Consider the following 18,311-nt stretch of genomic DNA (forward strand, 5'->3'; position numbering starts at 1 on the left):
TGATTGGCCTCTTCAATTATGGGATATTTTCTGAATTATTCCGTTGACGCTTTTCTCCTCTCCAGTTGTTAATGATGTATCTTGAAGACTAAGTTTATTAGTTCACATGTTTATATATATCAATTTACCATACCATATTCTACTCTTTCATTGCCTTCCTCTTTGTTGTCATCAATCTTGGACACTGGCTCCACCTCCTCTGCTTAACCTCTAAAGTGTTGGGACACCCAGGGCTTACTCTTGAGCCCCCTTGTTGATATCAACGTTCTCTCTAGGTGAAATCATTCAGGCTTTAGATATTACTCCTGCGCTGATGATTCCTAAATCTTTACGTCCAGCCGTTACACTTCTCTCCAGAAATCCTACTGCCTTCTTGACATTTGCACTAGGATTGCCTAACAGGCATCTCAGACTTAACATGGTCACAACAAAAGCTGAATTTCACTCAAACTTACAATTCCTTTGGTCTTCCATCTCAGTAAAAAGCACCAACATCCACTTAGTTGCTCAAGCTCAAAATTTAGGAACTGTCCTTGATTCTACTTCTCTCCTTCCACTCCAAAGTCAATCTATCAAGTTCTGTAGCTCCACCTCCTAAGCATCCCAAGTCTTTCTTCTCTTTCATCTCTACTGCCACCCCCATTCTAAGAGAAGCTGCAGCCACCACCAACTCTCTCACCTATTCTCCCATAATTAATTCCTAACTGAGCTTCTAAATTTTGCTTTTGCTGTGCTAACACCTATGCTCCACGAAGAAGTCAGAGTAACCTTAAGGAAGATTACATCACTTGCTTGCTTAAAATCCTCTAACAGCACCATGAATTTGATCCTAACTTTTCATTCTGGTTTACAAAGTCCTATATAATCAGGTCCCTGCTTACTTCTCCTCTCTGAACACATTTCACTTGCCAGAGCAAATCACAATCTGTTAGAACATTCATACAGCTATGAAATTAAGATAATCTTTCTTTGCAATGAAACCTGCTATTCAATCATTCCATGCCTTCATTTCAAGGAAAGCCCACAAAAGAAATTCGTGGGAATTCAGGAAATAAGATTTAATTAATAAAATGGCCATTTTGGTATTCTATTTTTGGTTCTGATTTTTAGAATTCTGATAGTTCCTGTAAGTACAGAAAAACAAGAACATGCTCCTCAGTCTCTGAGGTGTCCCAACATCCCCCGACTACTTACCCAGTGGGTAGACACTCCTCTAGTCTCTTGTACTGGTAGCCAGAGTTAGGGTTGATTTGGCCCCCTGGGGTACAGGCTGTAGCCTGGATAGTCAGTTGATGGCAGGCACACTTGGATCTGTACAAGACAGAGGGAAGCAAAGGAAAAAGGGAGAGGATGAGAGAAAAAAAAACACCACGAGATACACATACACAGGGTTACTCAGTGGGGTCACATCAGACTCTAGCCTCCCTACCTCAGAGCTTTCATGGAGGCCCTGTGGCAGGAGTTCCAGCTGAGGGAGAAGGTAAAGGGAGACAGGGAAAGCAGTACAGATATAAAGCAAAGGAAGAGGTAAAAAGGCAAATATGATAAAGTTGGAGGCAGGGGCAGCAATTTCCCTACCAACTCACTTGTCCCGACACCCATCCTTGCAGTCACAGCCAACCAGAAACTCAGGGCCTGTGTTAATGAAAACACCCTTGCCCGGGATACGTTCCTTGCTGTAGGCCACCTGGGGTGGGGGGGTTGTGTCAATCTCATTGACACAGGATAGGGGAACATCTTCCTTCCCATAGGTGATGTCCAAAATATAGTAAAAAGGCTTATAGGGCTGAAACTTTCGGTCCACAAGAACATATGGATCCAAACAGAACATCTCCAGGAAGAGGAAGTCACAGCCAGTTTCGAAAAGGTAGCGTTCAATCTCCTGCATTGTCCGAAGGCAGAGGCCACAGGGTGTCTTATAGATAACATGAAAGCCCATCTTGCGGTTAACTCGACGTCGGGCTGTCATTCGCCGGAAGTCATATAGTAAAGGGACCAGCAGAGGGTTCTTGCCCCGGTACTGCTCATTCCTCATAGGTCTGATCCGAGACAGACAAGTATAGCTGCAGACGTGAGGTAAGTAGAAAAGCTTCTCCATGGGAGCACGGTAGGAGGGCTCTGCTGGGGCCCGCTCTAGCATGCCATGGAAGGCTGGGGGTACTGGAGGGGCTGGAGGTGCTGAGGATGCTGGGGCAGAGGTTGCTAAGCCTAAAGGTGATCTGCAAATGAGATGCAAAAGATCAGTTCAGAAGGCAACAGGACCTCTGTTGTATAATTATCCTTCCAGCTAGCTAAGCCATTTCTCTCATCTTTCAAATGGCTGTGCCACTGAAGCTAAAGATGATATAAGAAAGATCTTTCCTGGCCTTAACAAGCCTAGACAATGAAACTCCCTGGTTATTCTTAACTGACTGATAACATCTCCATTTGAACAGTGCACCTTTTCTTAAAATGTATTTGCCTGTGAATTATGGAAGTAGAGTCCAGTATCTTATCAATGCTTTTTGTCTGCTGTGTGTCCTCTAATGTCTTTACTAACTCCCAGGATTCAAGGAAAGAGGCTGTGGTCTTTCCTTTTTATTTTAGCAATGATGGCACCATGTTCAATAAGAAGTTTTAACAAAGGACTTTCTGGTGATACCATATTTCCAGGCATCCAATTATTCTTTTTTTTTGAGACAGAGTCTCACTCTGTTGCCCGGGCTAGAGTGCCATAGCATCAGCCTAGTTCATAGCAACCTCAAACTCCTGGGCTTAAGCAATCCTTTTGCCTCAGCCTCCCAAGTAGCTAGGACTACAGGCATGTGCCACCATGCCTGGCTAATTTTTTTCTATGTATTTTTAGTTGTCCAGCTAATTTCTTTCTATTTTTTTAGTAGAGACGGGGTCTCACTCTTGCTCGGGCTGGTCTCGAACTCCTGACCTCGAGCAATCCTCCCACCTCGGCGTCCCAGAGTGCTAGGATCACAGGCTTGAGGCGGCCCCAATTATTCTTATTTTGTGTTTCTTAGAAACTTCTAAGGTTAAAGCTTCCTTTTCAAGTCTGAACTTCTCAGCATCTTAACCTTAAACGAAGCCCTTAGGAGCCAAGGAACTTCCCCTATACGGTGACCACTCAGTTCACATTGCCAACCTGCCCACAGAGAGCCTGAGATTTTCTCACCTGTATGTCTGGTTGATCCCAGATTTCCCACCAGGGACATTTTCACTAAGTGTAGGAGATGTAGGGGAGGAGTGACCAGAGCCCACTGATCCTGGTCGGAAGGATGTGCTCTTTTTGGCTACCTGCTTCCGTGACTGGGCAAGCTGGCTTTCCAAGCTTCTAGGAAATTAGAAGAGATAATATAGTAAGGGATGCAGAGAATATAGTATGAAAGAAACTGAAGAAAAAAGAAGGAATAGCACTCACTCACTGTCACCTGCTTGAGGGGATAGAGGTGGAGCAGGTGGAGCAGGTGGGGCAGGTGGGGCAGGTGGAGCAGGTGGGGCAGGTGGAGCAGGTGGGGCAGGTGGGGCAGGTGGAGCTGTAGGCTGTGCGGCCTCCATTGGCTTGAACTGGGTTCCGGTACTGGTCAGATCCTGTGTGTATTGGACAACAGGGCCTTTGCTTCTCACAGCACCTACAGGAAAAGGGAAATTGATCTCTGGGAAGATCACAGCTGTGTCAATTGCATTCATTCACACACCTGATCCTTAATTTATGCAATATAAAAAAGTAGCAATGGAAAAATTTTAAGTAAGTGCTAAAACTGTCAGTTCCCATTATTTATACCAATCAATGGGATGCTGGCGAATGCTGGTTTTGACTTAGTTAAGACTGTGTATCTTCCTGCCTCGGATAATTTACCTCATTAACTGTTATACTTTGGCGAATATTTTAAAAAATGCATTCTTTAATCAACTCATGTTGGCAGGAGAAAATCAAGCAGAAAGTGTGACAGCAACATGAACAAACAAAAAACAAAAATCAGGCTGGTCCAAAGGTAGTGAGTTATCTCACTTGACTGTTCACAGTTACAGATTGAACTCCTTGTTCTACTACTTTCCCCCCTCCTCACTACTGCACTTGACTAGTCTTTAAAAGAAAAAAAAAAAACCAGTCTGAGTTTTAAAGAAAACTGACGATGGATAATACACGAGGCAGATAATTCTCATGTGGCTAACAGAGGTAACTACTGCCACCCTAACCTAACCCAGTTGTCTCAGATTTTTATGTGGTTGTTTAGAACAAATCAGAGCCACAGCATGTGAAGGCAGCATCACAAATCCATCACCACTACTGGAAACAACTCAGGGTACACATCCTGTTTCCAGTGAGTCAGTAGTGTCACCCTGGTAAACAAAGGATAGCCATTGCATATAATCTCCTTTGCTAGTTTGCCCTGTTTCTTCCCTCCTCCAGCTATCTTTTAGGACATACCCATATTTGGACGTGTCCTGAGCTGTCCCCCTTGCTTCTTCTCCAGTGCAGAGGCTGAGGACGTCTTCATGCTGAACATTGGTTCCAGCCGTGTAGATCCTCGATAGATCCACTCACATCTTTTGTCATCCTGGGTGATTGGGAGGACAGGAAGGTGGTGGGGAAACAGGTTAAAGGTTAGAATCTATCCTGTCATGTGTGGAGATTATACATCATGTACCACCTCTGGGAAATCTCCCTGATGAGCCCTCAACTCTGCATCTTACTCAATCAACTTACAGGCCAGGCTCCATGACAAGTATTAGGAACATAAAGAAGAAAAACATATACTCCTTGTTTAAGAAATTAAAGGAGAGAAAGACATCTACACTGAGTACAGGAAGTGTGATAAGGATCATAAGGCCCTAGGAACAAAGGGCTGCAATAACACAGAGAAGAAATACAATTGTAAGAGGGGGTAGGAAAGGTGAGAAGGATGAGTACAAAAGATCTAAGAGTTAAATGGAGCCTTGAAAGATAATCAAGACCCTCAATTCCTTGATCCCTCTTCTTTGTCCCACTATCCTACTATTAATAAAACCGTAACCCTGGAAAAACAAAACTGGCTGCCTTCTCTGTACCTGCACACAATGTGAATATTTCTAGAGAAAAAAAGATAATAAATCAAAATCATGCAGATTAGTGTCATAATTAAATTCAGAGATTTTATTTTCAACAACCATCCAGAGAGGAACAAAAAAAGAACAAAGTAAAATTTGCCCAGAAACACTGAGAACAGATAGGAGGATAAGAAAGAGGAAAGCTACGGAATAGTTATAAAATCATCCTCGTTATTGCTTGTTATGCCCACCCGCCCCATCCTGACCCGCCTCCAAAATTCTAGGGAAGAACAGTACCAGGAAGAGGATCCTGACTAGGCTGCCATCCACTTCCTCGACTCGGGACTTCCACCATGTGCCTTCCCATTCTGTCTTGATAAGCTGGCCGCTCTTGAGCAGCACCATGGGGCGGTTGGGGTAGGCAGTGATATACTCTTCTATGAAGTCTCGGCAGGAGATGTCTTCTATGTCCTCCCAAGTCTTTTTCACTGTTCCAAGGAAGAAGCAGAGCTGAGAGATGGCAGGTAGGGCATGTCTTGATAGGGAAAACTAGTTGACAAGGAGACATTTGATATTTTTCAAGTTGGGAGGGAGAGAAGATACCAAGAAATCATAACTTCGAGGGAAGCAAAACTAAGACCACCTAAGCAGTGAACCTAATGTTTAAATTGCACAAATTTAAAAATCAAATCCTGAAAATCAAATAAATACTAAATAAGCAATATATAAATAGAAGTGATTCACTCATTTCATACAGGATGTTTGTCCTTAGGAAAATTTAAGTGGAAATTCTTATATACTTGTTGATATAAGTCTGGTGGTAAAGTAAGAAAGATCAGGTGGCATTATGAAATTAATAAAAAAAATTGTCCTCCTTTCTCATTCTCTATCAGGTTTTTAAGGGACTCAGAATATACTTATTGTCATGTTATGTGGAAATACAGCAGTGTTGATTCTTCTGAAATTAAAAACGGTTGCTTATATAGGAGTCTGTCCCCAAGCCAGAGTAACAAGAGGACACTATGAAGGTCCATCTAACATAGCTTCTGTAGAAAGCACTATGCAGACTACAGATTAATATAAATGCTATGTGCAGCATTAGATGAGGAAAGAAGTAACACCTTTTTCAAACTAAATCACTTAGAAATAAAATCAAAACACATGTATGAGTAGTCCAACCAAGGTCAGTCATGATCTTCTAATGTTTCACTCTTTGACTACAACGACAGCCCTAGAGATGAACAATAAAAATGTATCTCCCAAAGGACATCAACCAAACTTATGCTCTTTGATTTTTTTTTTTTTTTTTTTAAAGAGATGAGGTCTTGCTGTTGTCCAGGCTGGTCTCAAACTCCTGGACTCAAGTAATCCTCCTGCCTCAGCCTCCCAAATAGCTGGGATTACAGGTGCACACCACTACACCCAGCTTCAACTTATGTTCTTTGAGACCAAAGTACCAAAAACACTAGGGTTTTTCAACTGGTGTTTTAAGAGGATAAACAAGGTATGGGAAAAAACTGATAGAGTTAAGGAAGAATGGAGGGACACTCACATGGCCGGCAAATGGGATACAGTTCAGACTGTGTGACATAGGAAGCATAGCCATCATCAAAAAAAATGAGAAACCTGTAAAGAGTGATGGTAGAAAGATCTGGAGGTTATGATACTTAACATGATCTACAGAAATGATTTTATCATAGCTTCTGCTCCTCTGGATGATAACAGGACACACTCCAGGGAAGACATTCCAGTCCACTACTTTCTTCCTGTTTTTTTTTTCTTCCCACCTTAAGAGTTAGAAATTCTCCCTTAATCTAACCAACATATCCCCACTTTTTAAAAAACCACTTATTCTTGTTCCTCTATAAGATTCCTATGCTGCTGATAACCATTTGGTCTCCACCTCATTTCTTCCTTCTACACGAATCCCTCATTCCCCCAACCATTAATCAATTTTGATTACTCTCCTCCTAGTTTTCCTATAAGTTTTCCCCTTGAGAAAAGGAATTTTAAAAAGGAGGGAGAAAGAATCATGCATATGACTCCTGTGGCAAAAAAAGAGAAAGGGTTTCTGGCCACTGGGGACTAAGAACACAAAAGCTAATAGTGAGATCTGGACTATGGCATAAAGAGGGCAGGTGCTGTGCTCCCAGCCTCTACTCCCTTTACAGTCCTCTGTTCAGGTACCTGAGCTTGTTTTTGACGTTTGGTGTCTCAGCTACAATGCCAGCATAGAGCCAGACCTGATTCCCATCTTTGTATTTGGCCACCACCCGACTGCCCACATACAGCTTGTCAGCAGGAGGGTGGTAATCATAGGCAATATGGTTCCCCGACAGTAGACTCTTTCCTTTGTTGTCAAATTTCACCTTGTACTTCTTCCCTGGCCCTGAGTAAAAGGAAAAGATAAACAAAAATTTTAAAAACTATCAGTTTCTATGTAAATCTTGGCTGCTATGTGAGAGACAAAAAGGAAGGCTACGGGGAAAAGAAACAAACAGCAGTGGAGACGTGCAGGTTGCCTTTCATTAGTGCTTCCTCTAGTTTGGACATACCAACTGTTTGGATGGCAATAAGAGTGCCTTTGTGCCATGTCTTGGTTCTCTTCTTGCCCAGAATCCGCATGCTGACTATCAGGTCACCATCTTTGCTTAGTTCTCCAGACATCTGACTCAAGGTTCCTATGGAAGAAAGCAAAGTTCTGAAGAGTTATGCCATAGATTGGGTAGAAAATGGAAAGGTAAAGAGGGAAGTAACCAGGGAAAATGGGGCAATCTTTGAACCTTAGCCACTTTTGCTGCTCTCTTGGCCAAAGGCAGAAACACAAGATACAGATAACTCAATTGTTTATGCTAACAGAACCTTAAATAACGGAAGATTTTGTGTAATTCACGAACATCTCACTTTAACCAAATGTCTCCAACTCCTTATTAACAATAATAGTAACTACCACTTGTTAAATGCTAAGCAGTATTTATAAAACATTTCGAGTAGGGTATCTATTAATAATTCCATTCTACAAACAAAGTTTCCCTCTCTTAAGAGTTTGACAGCCTAAGCAAGAGCGAGACCCCGTCTCTACTAAAAAAAAAATGGAAAAAAATGATCTGGACAACTAAAAAAATATATATATATAGAAAAAATTAGCCGGGCATGGTGGCGCATGCCTGTAGTCCCAAGCTGAGGCAGAAGGATTGTTTGAGCCCAGGAGTTTGAGGTTGCTGTGAGCTAGGCTGACGCCATGGCACTCACTCTAGCCCAGGCAACAAAGGGAGACTCTGTCTAAAAAAAAAAAAAAAAAAAAAAAGAGTTTGAGTTACTCTCTTCTCCCTAATCTCTACCTGTATTGGAAGAAGTAGTCATGAACATGGAAACAGCTTAAATGTAGGGGGCTAAACAGGTATAGCCTGTTTCCATCACAGACTGGAAAATCAGCATCAGTATAATTGGGATTTGGTAACTACTAAGGACAATGAGTTTGGCGTATCACAAACAATCAGCAGACATAAAACTAAAGCAGAAGACAAGGAAAACAAAACCACAATAATTTTATATCGACCAACGGCATACTGCTGGTAGTGTTAAAACAACCAAAAAGAGGTAGAAAAGGATTCTGAGATGCTATAAAGCAAGCCAGCAATCCAAGAAATCTCTGTAAGAATTCACCTCCCATCTGTACCCAGGTACTTCTTGACCCTAACCTTTATGCAGATCCTGGGAACTGCTCTTCTTGTTGACAGCATCCATGAACTTTTGGACATCTTGAGCTGATTTTCTTAAGGCAGCCATAGCTTCACGGAGCTTTAAGGAAGGAGATGAGGAAGTAAGTTTTAAAATAGTAGCATGGGTTAGGACTAAATTGAGAATAAGAAATAACTTGTTTTTCAAAAAACAAATGGAATGAGTTATGTTTAGAAGTTTATGGTTACTTTATCAGGTAAAATTGCCCTTTCCTTACAAACTTGGTTCAAAAATCAACTTTAGGAAGCTTTTCTTGATTAATCTCACATAGCTGAACACTGCTAAATTCTACTTTCTTTCTTTCATTTTTTTGAGACAGGGTCTTGCTCTGTTGCCCAGGCTGGAGTGCAGTGGTGGTAAGATCATAGCTTACTGTAACTCCTGGGCTCAAGAGATTTCCTGCCTCAGCCTCCTGAGTAGCTAGGACTATAGGCAGCGCGACCACGCCCGGCTAATTATTTTAATGGAAACAGGGCCTCCCCATGTTGGCCAGACTGGTCTTGAACTCTTGGCCTCAAACAATCCTCCTGCCTTGGCCTCCCCAAGTGCTGGAATTATAGGTGTAAGCCACCATGGCCTAAATTCTTTCATACAGTACTCAGTGCGTGCATTTCTTGGTAACCTTTTTTTGCATTCTTATAACATCTATTAGAGGAATACAACCCAAAGGGCTGATTACAGGGTGAACAGTTATATGTTGGTGGCTTAACTGACTGGACGGTCAGGCCAAAAGTTTCTCCCATTTTCACATTCTAATCTCTCACCTTTCCCTTATCCATCCCAACTCACCTTCTGGTCTTTTGGAGTTCTGCTCCCAGCATCACCTATGGATGAGAACTCTAATGAGTGTTAGAGATTTACATACAAGAATTTCTGAGAAGTCAAGAACTAAATTACTTAAAAGGATTATCGCAGGACCATTATTGATAACAACCAAAAACAATCTAGATATAGATAAATACACATATATAAAAGTACTCAAAAGGGTCAGAAAGGTACACAGTAAATGGATGACAGTGTTTACCTCTGGATAAGGTACTAGGACAGATGGTGGTCTATGGGATTTGGGGTTTTCACGCATATTTCAATTTTTGTAACAATTTACTTATGAATTATTTATACAATTTAAAAAATGAGAGATGTGGCCAATGAATTAAACAAAAAGTTTATTTTTTTATTTTTATTTTTTAAAATAGAGACGAATCTTGCTATGTTATCCAGGCTGGAGTACAGTGACTATTTACAGGTGTGATCATAGTGCACTACAACCTTGAACTCCTAGGCTCAAGTGATCCTCCTGCCTCAGCCTCCCGAGAAGCTGGGACTTGCAGGCACATGCCACCATACCCAGTTAGCAATGTTTATTCTTGAATAGTACTGTCTGTCCCATAAAACTACCCATGATGACAGAAATGTCCTATATCTGCATTATCCAATCTGTTAGCATTTGGCTACTAAAATCACATGAAATGTGGCTGGTGCAACTAAGGAAGTGAATTCTAAATTTCAATTAAAAAAACATTTTAAATTAAGGTACAATTCACATGCCTTAAAATCCACCCTTTAAAAATGTATAATTCAGGGCAGGCAGGGTAGGAAAAAAAATGTATAATTCAGTGGTTTTTATTATATTCACAAGGTTGTGAAACTATCATCACTATCTAATTCCAGAACATTTTCATCACTCCAAAAAAACCCCACACCCATTAGCAGTCATTCCCCATTCCTCCTTTTCCTCAACCCTGGCAACCACTAAAGGATTTTACTACTCTGAACATTTCATATAAATGGTATCACACAATATGTGGTTCCCCATATGGGGTTCATCTATGTTGTACCATGTATCAGTATTTGATTCCTTTTTATGGCTGATTAATATTCTATTGTATGGATATACCATATTTGGCTTATCTATTCATCAGTTGATGAACATTTGGGTTGTTTCTACCTTTTGGCTATTATGAATAACACTGATGTGAACATCTGTACACAATTTTTATGTGGACATATGTTCTCATTTCTCTTGGTATATAGTTAGGAGTAGAATTGCTGGGTCATGTGGTAAATCTACATTTAACCTTTTGAGGAACCGAAATACTGCTTTCCAAAAGTGGCTATATGGTATACATTTTATATTCCTATAAGCAATTTATGAACATTTCAATTTTCCATATCCTCTTCCTCAACACGTGTTATTGTCTGTCCTTTTTTTCTTCCTTTTTTAAAGAGATGGTGTTTTGCTATGTTGCCCAGGCTGGCCTCAGAACTCCTTTGCTAAAGTGATCCTCCTGCCTCAGCAGCCTCCTGAGTAGCTGGGACTCCGAATGTGTGCCACCATGCCTGGCCCTAACTGTTAAGTGTACAGTTCAGTGGTACTAAGCATACTCATACTATTGTACAACCATAATCATCATCCACTTCCAGAATTCTTTTCATTTTGCAAAACTGAAACCCTGTATCCCCTAAACAATAATTCTCCATTTTCCTCCCTGCCAGTCCCTGGCAGCTACCATTCTACTTCCTGTCTCTATGAATTCTAGGTATCTCATGTAAGTGGAATCATACATCATTTGTCTTTTTGTGATGGCTTATTTCACTTGGCATAATGTCCTCAAGGTTCATCTATGTTTATCTTATTTTTTTTCTAGCCAGCTTATACAAACCACAGATTATTTTTTATGGTTGCATAATAATCCCTTGGATAATGATACCACATATGTTAACTTAGTCACTTATTTATAAGCACTTAGGCTACTATCAGTTGTATATTATAACAGACAACGCTACAACGAACATCTGTAAGTATCCCATGTAGGTCTGAATGGAATCATTATGAAACTAGGTTTGTGAGTAGTAGATAAATTTGCTACAAATATTAACTAGAGGTCATATCACTAAGCCAAGAACTGTGGAGCAAAATAGAGAGGTTCTAGGGGAGAATAGGAGACATTAGTTCAAAATGATAAAGGTAATAATTTGTGTGAAAGACCTGAATTAAGAATTAAATGTCAAGCCCTGCTAAAAATATAAGCAGAAACTTTATGCCAATAAATTGAAAACTTAGACAAAATGGATAAATTAGTAGAAAATTACAAATTACCAAAACTGACTCAAGGAAATAGAAAAGCTTCGCAAAAAGAAAATAGAGACCTAGGTGGCTATGCAAGCAAATTATATCAAACATTCAAGGAACAGGTAATTCCAATCTTGCAAATACTTCCCAAGAATAAAAAGAAGAAATACTGCTTATCTCATTCTACAAATCGTCTGAAATCTCAATACTAAAACCATGGAAGTACAAAAACACAAACAAAAAGGCCTATCTCTGTCATAGAAGTGAAAATACAAAAATCTTGAATATTAGCATACCAAATCCAGCTATGTTTAAAAAAGAATATCATACTCAAGTTAGATTCATCCAAGGACTTTAAAGTTGGTGTAATATTTGAAAACTGATTAATGTAATTTACTGCATTATGAGATTTAAAGGAAAATATTCACATTATCTTACCAGGTATAAAAAGTATGTTCAATAAAATTGACATCTACTCACAATAAAAACCCTCAGCAAACTAAGAATAGAAGTTCTATTTCCTGACAAATAACATCTACAAAAACTTTTTTTTTTTTTTTTGAGACAGAGTCTCGCTTTTTTGCCTGGGCTAGAATGAGTGCCGTGGCGTCAGCCTAGCTCACAGCAACCTCAAACTCCTGGGCTCAAGCGATCCTCCTGCCTCAGCCTCCCGAATAGCAGGGACTACAGGCATGTGCCACCATGCCCGGCTAATTTTTTCTATATATTTTTAGTTGTCCAATTAATTTCTTTCTAATTTTGGTAGAGACGGGGTCTCGCTCTTGCTCAGGCTGGTCTCAAACTCCTGAGCTCAAACAATCCGCCCGTCTCGGCCTCCCAGAGAGCTAGGATTACAGGCGTGAGCTACCGCGCCCGGCCTACAAAAACTTTTAACAGGAATCAGACTTAATGGTGTAAAGTTGAAAATATTCTCTTTAAAATAAGCCGCAAGGCAAGGAAGCTCACCATCATTACTCCCATTTAACACTATACTAAAGGTCCTAGTTAGTGTAATATGACAAGAAAAACAAAAGACTTATCTTTTATAAGTTAAAAAAAAAACTGCCATTATTTGGAGAAGACTATCTACACAGAAAACTTAAATCCATAGACACAAGAATTTAGTAAGGTTGCCAGATACTCAACTGCATGTCATTTTACGACCAACAACCAGGTAGAAATGTAATTTAAAAAAAAAATTTTTTTTTGTGGCTACTGAAAATGGCAGGAATAAATCTGATAAAGGATGTGCAAGCTTTCTGTGGAGAAAATTAATCAACTTTATTGAAAAAATGTTAAGGATCTAAATAAACAATCTTTTTGTGCAGAAGAATTAAATATTGTGAACTATCCCTAAATTGATCAATAATGATGTCAACATTTTTGGTTTTCTGGGGAAAGGAAGGGAAAAAATGAGAAACATCACAGGCTAACTCTCAAACATATACATAAGCACAACAGGTAAAAAAAGAACCAAGACATTTATAAACAAAGTAAGGTTACTAGAGCTAAGAGATATAAAAATTTATGAAGCCAGAGTGATAAAGATAGTTATAGAATTGACATAGAAAGAAATGCTAGACCAATGAAACACAATAGAAATTTCAGAAACAAACCTACACATACATATGGAAATAATTTATGACAGAGCAGGCAATACAGATCAGTGAGAAGGGACGCTTTGATAAACGGTGCTGGAAAATTGGTTAAAAACCATATGGAAAAAAAGAAGTTAGATCCTTACCTCAAATAGTACACAAAAATAAATCCCAGTTGGATTAAAGATTTAAATGCGAAAGGCAAAACTATGAAATTTCAAAAGGAAATATAAAAGAAAAGCTTCATAACCCCAGGGCAGCAAAGGATATAAAAAGCATTGACCATAAAGGAAATTGCTAAAAATTAGAATTTCTGTTTATCAAAAATTAACATAATAAGATAAACTATAAACTGAGAATGATAGTTGTAATTCACAACTGCAAAGGATTAGTAATTAGAACATATAAACATTTCCTATTCCCTTAAGAATGTGAGCAAAAGACATGAATAGGCATTTCAAAGAAAAACTACAGATGACCCACAAACACTTGAAAAAATACTTAAGTTCATTAGTAGTCAAGGAAATCAAATTTAAAATTACAATACCCGAGACCAGCCTGTGCAATAGTGAGACCCCATCTCAAAAAAAAAAAAAAATTATAGGAGGGGGGCAAGGGCAACATATGTAACCTAAACATTTGTATCCCCATAATATGCAGAAATAAAAAAAAAAAAATCATACTACCAAGTGTTGTCGAGGATGTACACAATGGCCACTCTCATCCATTGGTGGTAAAAATAGAAATTGGAGCCTGGGTAACATGGCGAGATTCTGTCTCAAAAAACAATTAAAAAAGAAAAAATTAGACGTCTAGTGACATGTGCCTAAAGTGCCAGCTACTCGGGAGGCTGAGATAAGAGGATCACTTGAGCGCAGAAGTTCGAGGCAGCAGTGAGCTATGATCACGCCATGTACTCTAGCCTGGGTGACAGAGTGAGACTCTGTCTCAAAAAAAAAAAAAAAGAAGAGAAAAGAAAGAAAGAAATTGGGTATAACCACTTTGGAAAGCTGTGTTTGCCTATTAGTTATCTAGTAAGGTGAAGATTTCCATAGTCTAAGAATTAGTGACTGTACTCTTAAACAGTATGAATACTAAAAAGACTCTTGCACATACGCATTAGAAGACATGTACAAGAAGATTTAGAAAGGCATTATTCATACTCTCAAAAAACTTAAATCAGTTGTCTACAGTCAGGAAATAAATTGTGGCGTATTTATACAATGGAATACCATACAATAAGCAACTGGACTAGGCATCACACATCAAAATGAAGCTGAAGAATGCATACAGTATGTATGATTCCAGTATATATGATTCCATTTATACAGTTCAAAATAAGCAAGGCAAAGGCACTTCTGGTAATGGTGATGTGAAAATGTCAGACAAGTCCCCTATGCAGAGAAAACAAGTATGAAACTAGATATAATTATCAAAAACAATTATTTTAGGGCACTGGAAATTAACTAAAGGCAAATAATAAATTGAGAAGTATTTATTTCTGAAAAACTACTAAAGCTTCTGGAAAGAAAAGTAGGAGTTTGTAGACCTCTTGCCTGGTGCAACTCCCATCTCAACCTCAACCCCTAGCAAGGTAGACCAAAACTGTAGCTTTATCAACAAAGGACTAAACATGACAATGAAGAGTTGTGCTAATCCGAGGCTGCAGCTCTAGCTGAGCTGCAAACCAGTCAGAATTTAACAAGGAAATCTTGAAAATGAGCCATAGAAGAGCTGAAATAAGTTCTTCATATATTCTTGGCTGACAGTGCTGAACGATGTGTATACAGAAAAGACCCAAGAGAGTCTTATAAAAAAGCCAAAGCCAAAGGAGATATGAGAACTAAATGCAACTCTGAATGCATTCCCCAGACCTCTATAAAACTCACTGGCTAAACTATGCAAAAAGTCAATACTTGGAAGCCAAGCTAAAAAATAAAAAGTTAAAAAAAGTACATAGAGACATCAGTACTGCAAGGAAGATAGACTTGGCAGTTTAAGTCCAGCAAAATTACTTTAGGAAAAAAAAGAAAAGAAAAAAGTAGAAACTCTCAGGAAAATAATTAAAATTTGGAGTTGCTAGATTATCTAAAATATCCGATTTTCAACAAAAAGTGATAAGACATGCAGAGAAACAAGAAGTGTGACCTATACTCAGGACAAAAAATCCTATCGATAGAAACTGACTCTGAGTGGGCCCAAATACTGCATTTACAAATATGCTCAAAGAACTACAGGAAATTAAGTTCAAAGACTTAAAGGGGCTAAGTGGCAGATTTAGAACAGCAGAAAAAAGAATCAGTGAACTAGAATATAGATACCAATATACAGACAGAAATTATCCAATCCAAAGCACAGAGAGAAAACTGAAGAAAAATTAATAAAACTTCAGAGACTTGTGGGACAATGTCGAGCATTCCACCATGTATACAATGGGAATCCCAGAAAGGAGGGAGAAAGGGCTAGAAAAAAATATAAGAAGATAGAATGGATGAAGCACTTTCAAATTTGATGAAAAACTTGAATCTACAATCCAAGAAGTTCAATGAACCTCAAGTAGGGTTAATATAGAAAGAACTACACCTAGATATATTCTAGTCAAACTAAAATTGAAAGACAAAAAGAAAATTTTAAAAGCAGCAAGACAAAAATGACATACATGGTACAAAAATGTAATTTCATCTGACTTTCCATCAAAATTAATGGAGGTCAGAAGATACTGGAATAGCACATGTGAAGTGCTGAAAGAAAACTGTCTATCAAGAATTCTATATTCCAGATAAACAGAGACTGAGAAAATCCACTTTGAGCAAAACTGCACTATAAGAAATATTAAAGGAAAGCCTTCTGGCTGGAAAAAGATGACACTGGATGGTAAATTGGATCCCTAGGAAGGAATGAAAAGCAACAGAAATGGTAAACATCTGGGTAAATATATATATTTTCTCTTTTTTTCCCTTACCTTCTTCAAACATAAGGTTGCTTTAGGCAGTAATTATAATGTGAAATTATTTGCTTTAAATGTATGTGGATGTGAGGCCAGGCACGGTGGCTCACGCCTATAATCCCAGCACTTTGGGAGGCTGAGGCGGGAGGATATCTTGAGGCAAGGAGTAGGAGACCATCCTAGGCAACATAGAAGACCCTGTCTCTTTAAAAAAAAAAAATTAGCCAGGCATGGGGGCGTGCATCTGTAGTCCTAGCTACTCAGGAGGGTGAGGTGGAGGATCACGTAAGCACTGGAGTTCAAGGTTATAGTGAGCTATGATCATATCACTGATGTACTCCAGCCTGGGTGACGGAGCAAGATCTGTCTCTAAAAAATACAAATAAAAACAATAGTATCACATAGGAAGAGAGTGAAAGTGGAGCTATACTGGTGGAGAGCTGCTATATTTTACCCAGAATTAAGTTAGTATTAATTGTAATAGATTATGATTAGGTAAAGATGCAACCACTAAAAAAAGTTAAAAAAAAAAAATCAGAGGAATTTTAAAAGGTTTACTGAAATATTTGTTTGACCCAAAGAAGGCAAAAAAGAAGAAATAAATGATCATAAAAGACAGATAAAAAACAGTAAGATGGCATATGTAAATCCACCTATATGGATTCACCTTAACCTTGTATGGGCTCAACACTAAAAAGGCTGAGACTGTGAGAATGGATTAAAAAAAGACAAGATGTAACCATATATTGTCTATAAGAGATAAATCAAATCCAAACACAAAAACAGATTGAAAGTAAAAGGACAGAAAGAGATACACCATGCAAACAGTAACTATAATAGAAATAGAAAGACTTACATTAATATCAGATAAAGCCGACTTCAAAACAGAAATATTATCGGGGACAAAAAAGGACATTTTATGATAAATGGTCAATACGTGACGAAGATAAAACAATTATAAACGTATATATGACAAACAACAAAGCCCCTAAACACAGGAAGCAAAAACTGACACAGAATTAAAAGAAACAGATGGGCATGGTGGTCTGTTGCCTGTCTGAGCTACTTGGGAATCTGAGGAAGGACTGCTTGAGCCCAGGAGTTCAAGGCCAGCCGGGACAACATAGCAAGACCCTGTCTCGAAAAAAAAAAGAGAGAGAGAAGAAGAAAAAAACAGACAATTCAACAAGTTGAAGATTTCAAAAATCCTTCCCAGTTGTTAGAACAAGTAGACAGAAAATTAATAAGGACACAGAAGGACTGAACAACACTATCAGCCAACTTAACCTAATCAACATTTACACTCCATTCAACAGCAACAGAATACAAATTCTTCTCAAGCATTCAATGGAACATTTGCAAGGACAGACAACGGAGAGCTGCAGCCCACATCTGTAATCCCAGAGACACGGGAGGCTGAGGCAGGGGCATCGCTTGAGCCCAGGAGTTCGAGGCTGCTCCAGTGAGCTATGATTGTGCCACTGCACAACCTGGGCAACAGACTAGACCCTGTATCTTAAAAAAAAAAAAAAAGGGCCAGGCGTGGTGGCTCACGCCTGTAATCCTAGCACTCGGGGAGGCTGAGGCAGGTGTATCGTTTGAGGTTAGGAGTTCGAGACCAGCCTGAGCAAGAGTGAGATACTGTCTCCACTAAAAACATAGAAAGAAATTAGCTGGACAATTGAAAATATATATATAAAAAATTAGCCGGCCATGGTGGCGCATGCCTGTAGTCCCAGCTACTCAGGAGGCTGAAGCAGCAGGATTGCTTGAGCCCAGGAGTTTGAGGTTGCTATGAGCTAGGCTGACGCCATGGCACTCTAGCCAGGGCAACAGAGTGAGACTCTGTCTCAAAAAAAAAAAAAAAGAAAAAAAAACATAATATGCTAGGCCATACATAATGAAAGCATCAATGAATTCAAAAAGACTGAAA

The 18,311-nt window shown here is 39.1% G+C and overlaps 1 protein-coding gene across 4 annotated transcripts in view; it reads right to left on the reverse strand.

Annotated features, from left to right (window-relative positions):
* SETDB1 (SET domain, bifurcated 1) overlaps window positions 1–18,311 on the reverse strand; it is a 33,555-nt gene that overhangs the window by 8,385 nt on the left and 6,859 nt on the right. Inside the window, exons 4-14 of one of the 4 annotated variants that reach the window (XM_012658825.1) lie at window positions 9,550–9,584; window positions 8,721–8,820; window positions 7,575–7,700; window positions 7,309–7,408; window positions 6,572–6,645; window positions 5,317–5,507; window positions 4,421–4,550; window positions 3,410–3,620; window positions 3,164–3,322; window positions 1,587–2,219; window positions 1,195–1,311 (exon numbers count right to left, since the gene is read on the reverse strand). In XM_012658825.1, coding sequence (XP_012514279.1) covers window positions 1,195–1,311; window positions 1,587–2,219; window positions 3,164–3,322; window positions 3,410–3,620; window positions 4,421–4,550; window positions 5,317–5,507; window positions 6,572–6,645; window positions 7,309–7,408; window positions 7,575–7,700; window positions 8,721–8,820; window positions 9,550–9,584 — 1,876 coding nt within the window. Of the gene's footprint in view, window positions 1–1,194; window positions 1,312–1,586; window positions 2,220–3,163; window positions 3,323–3,409; window positions 3,621–4,420; window positions 4,551–5,316; window positions 5,508–6,571; window positions 6,646–7,206; window positions 7,409–7,574; window positions 7,701–8,720; window positions 8,821–9,549; window positions 9,585–18,311 lie in introns of those variants that run through there. The other 3 variants (XM_012658824.1, XM_012658823.1, XM_012658826.1) reach the window with 3 other exon arrangements.

This window comes from Propithecus coquereli, unplaced genomic scaffold, assembly GCF_000956105.1.
Source record: "Propithecus coquereli isolate 6110/MARCELLA unplaced genomic scaffold, Pcoq_1.0 Scaffold59, whole genome shotgun sequence".
Classification (NCBI taxonomy): Eukaryota; Metazoa; Chordata; class Mammalia; order Primates; family Indriidae; genus Propithecus; species Propithecus coquereli.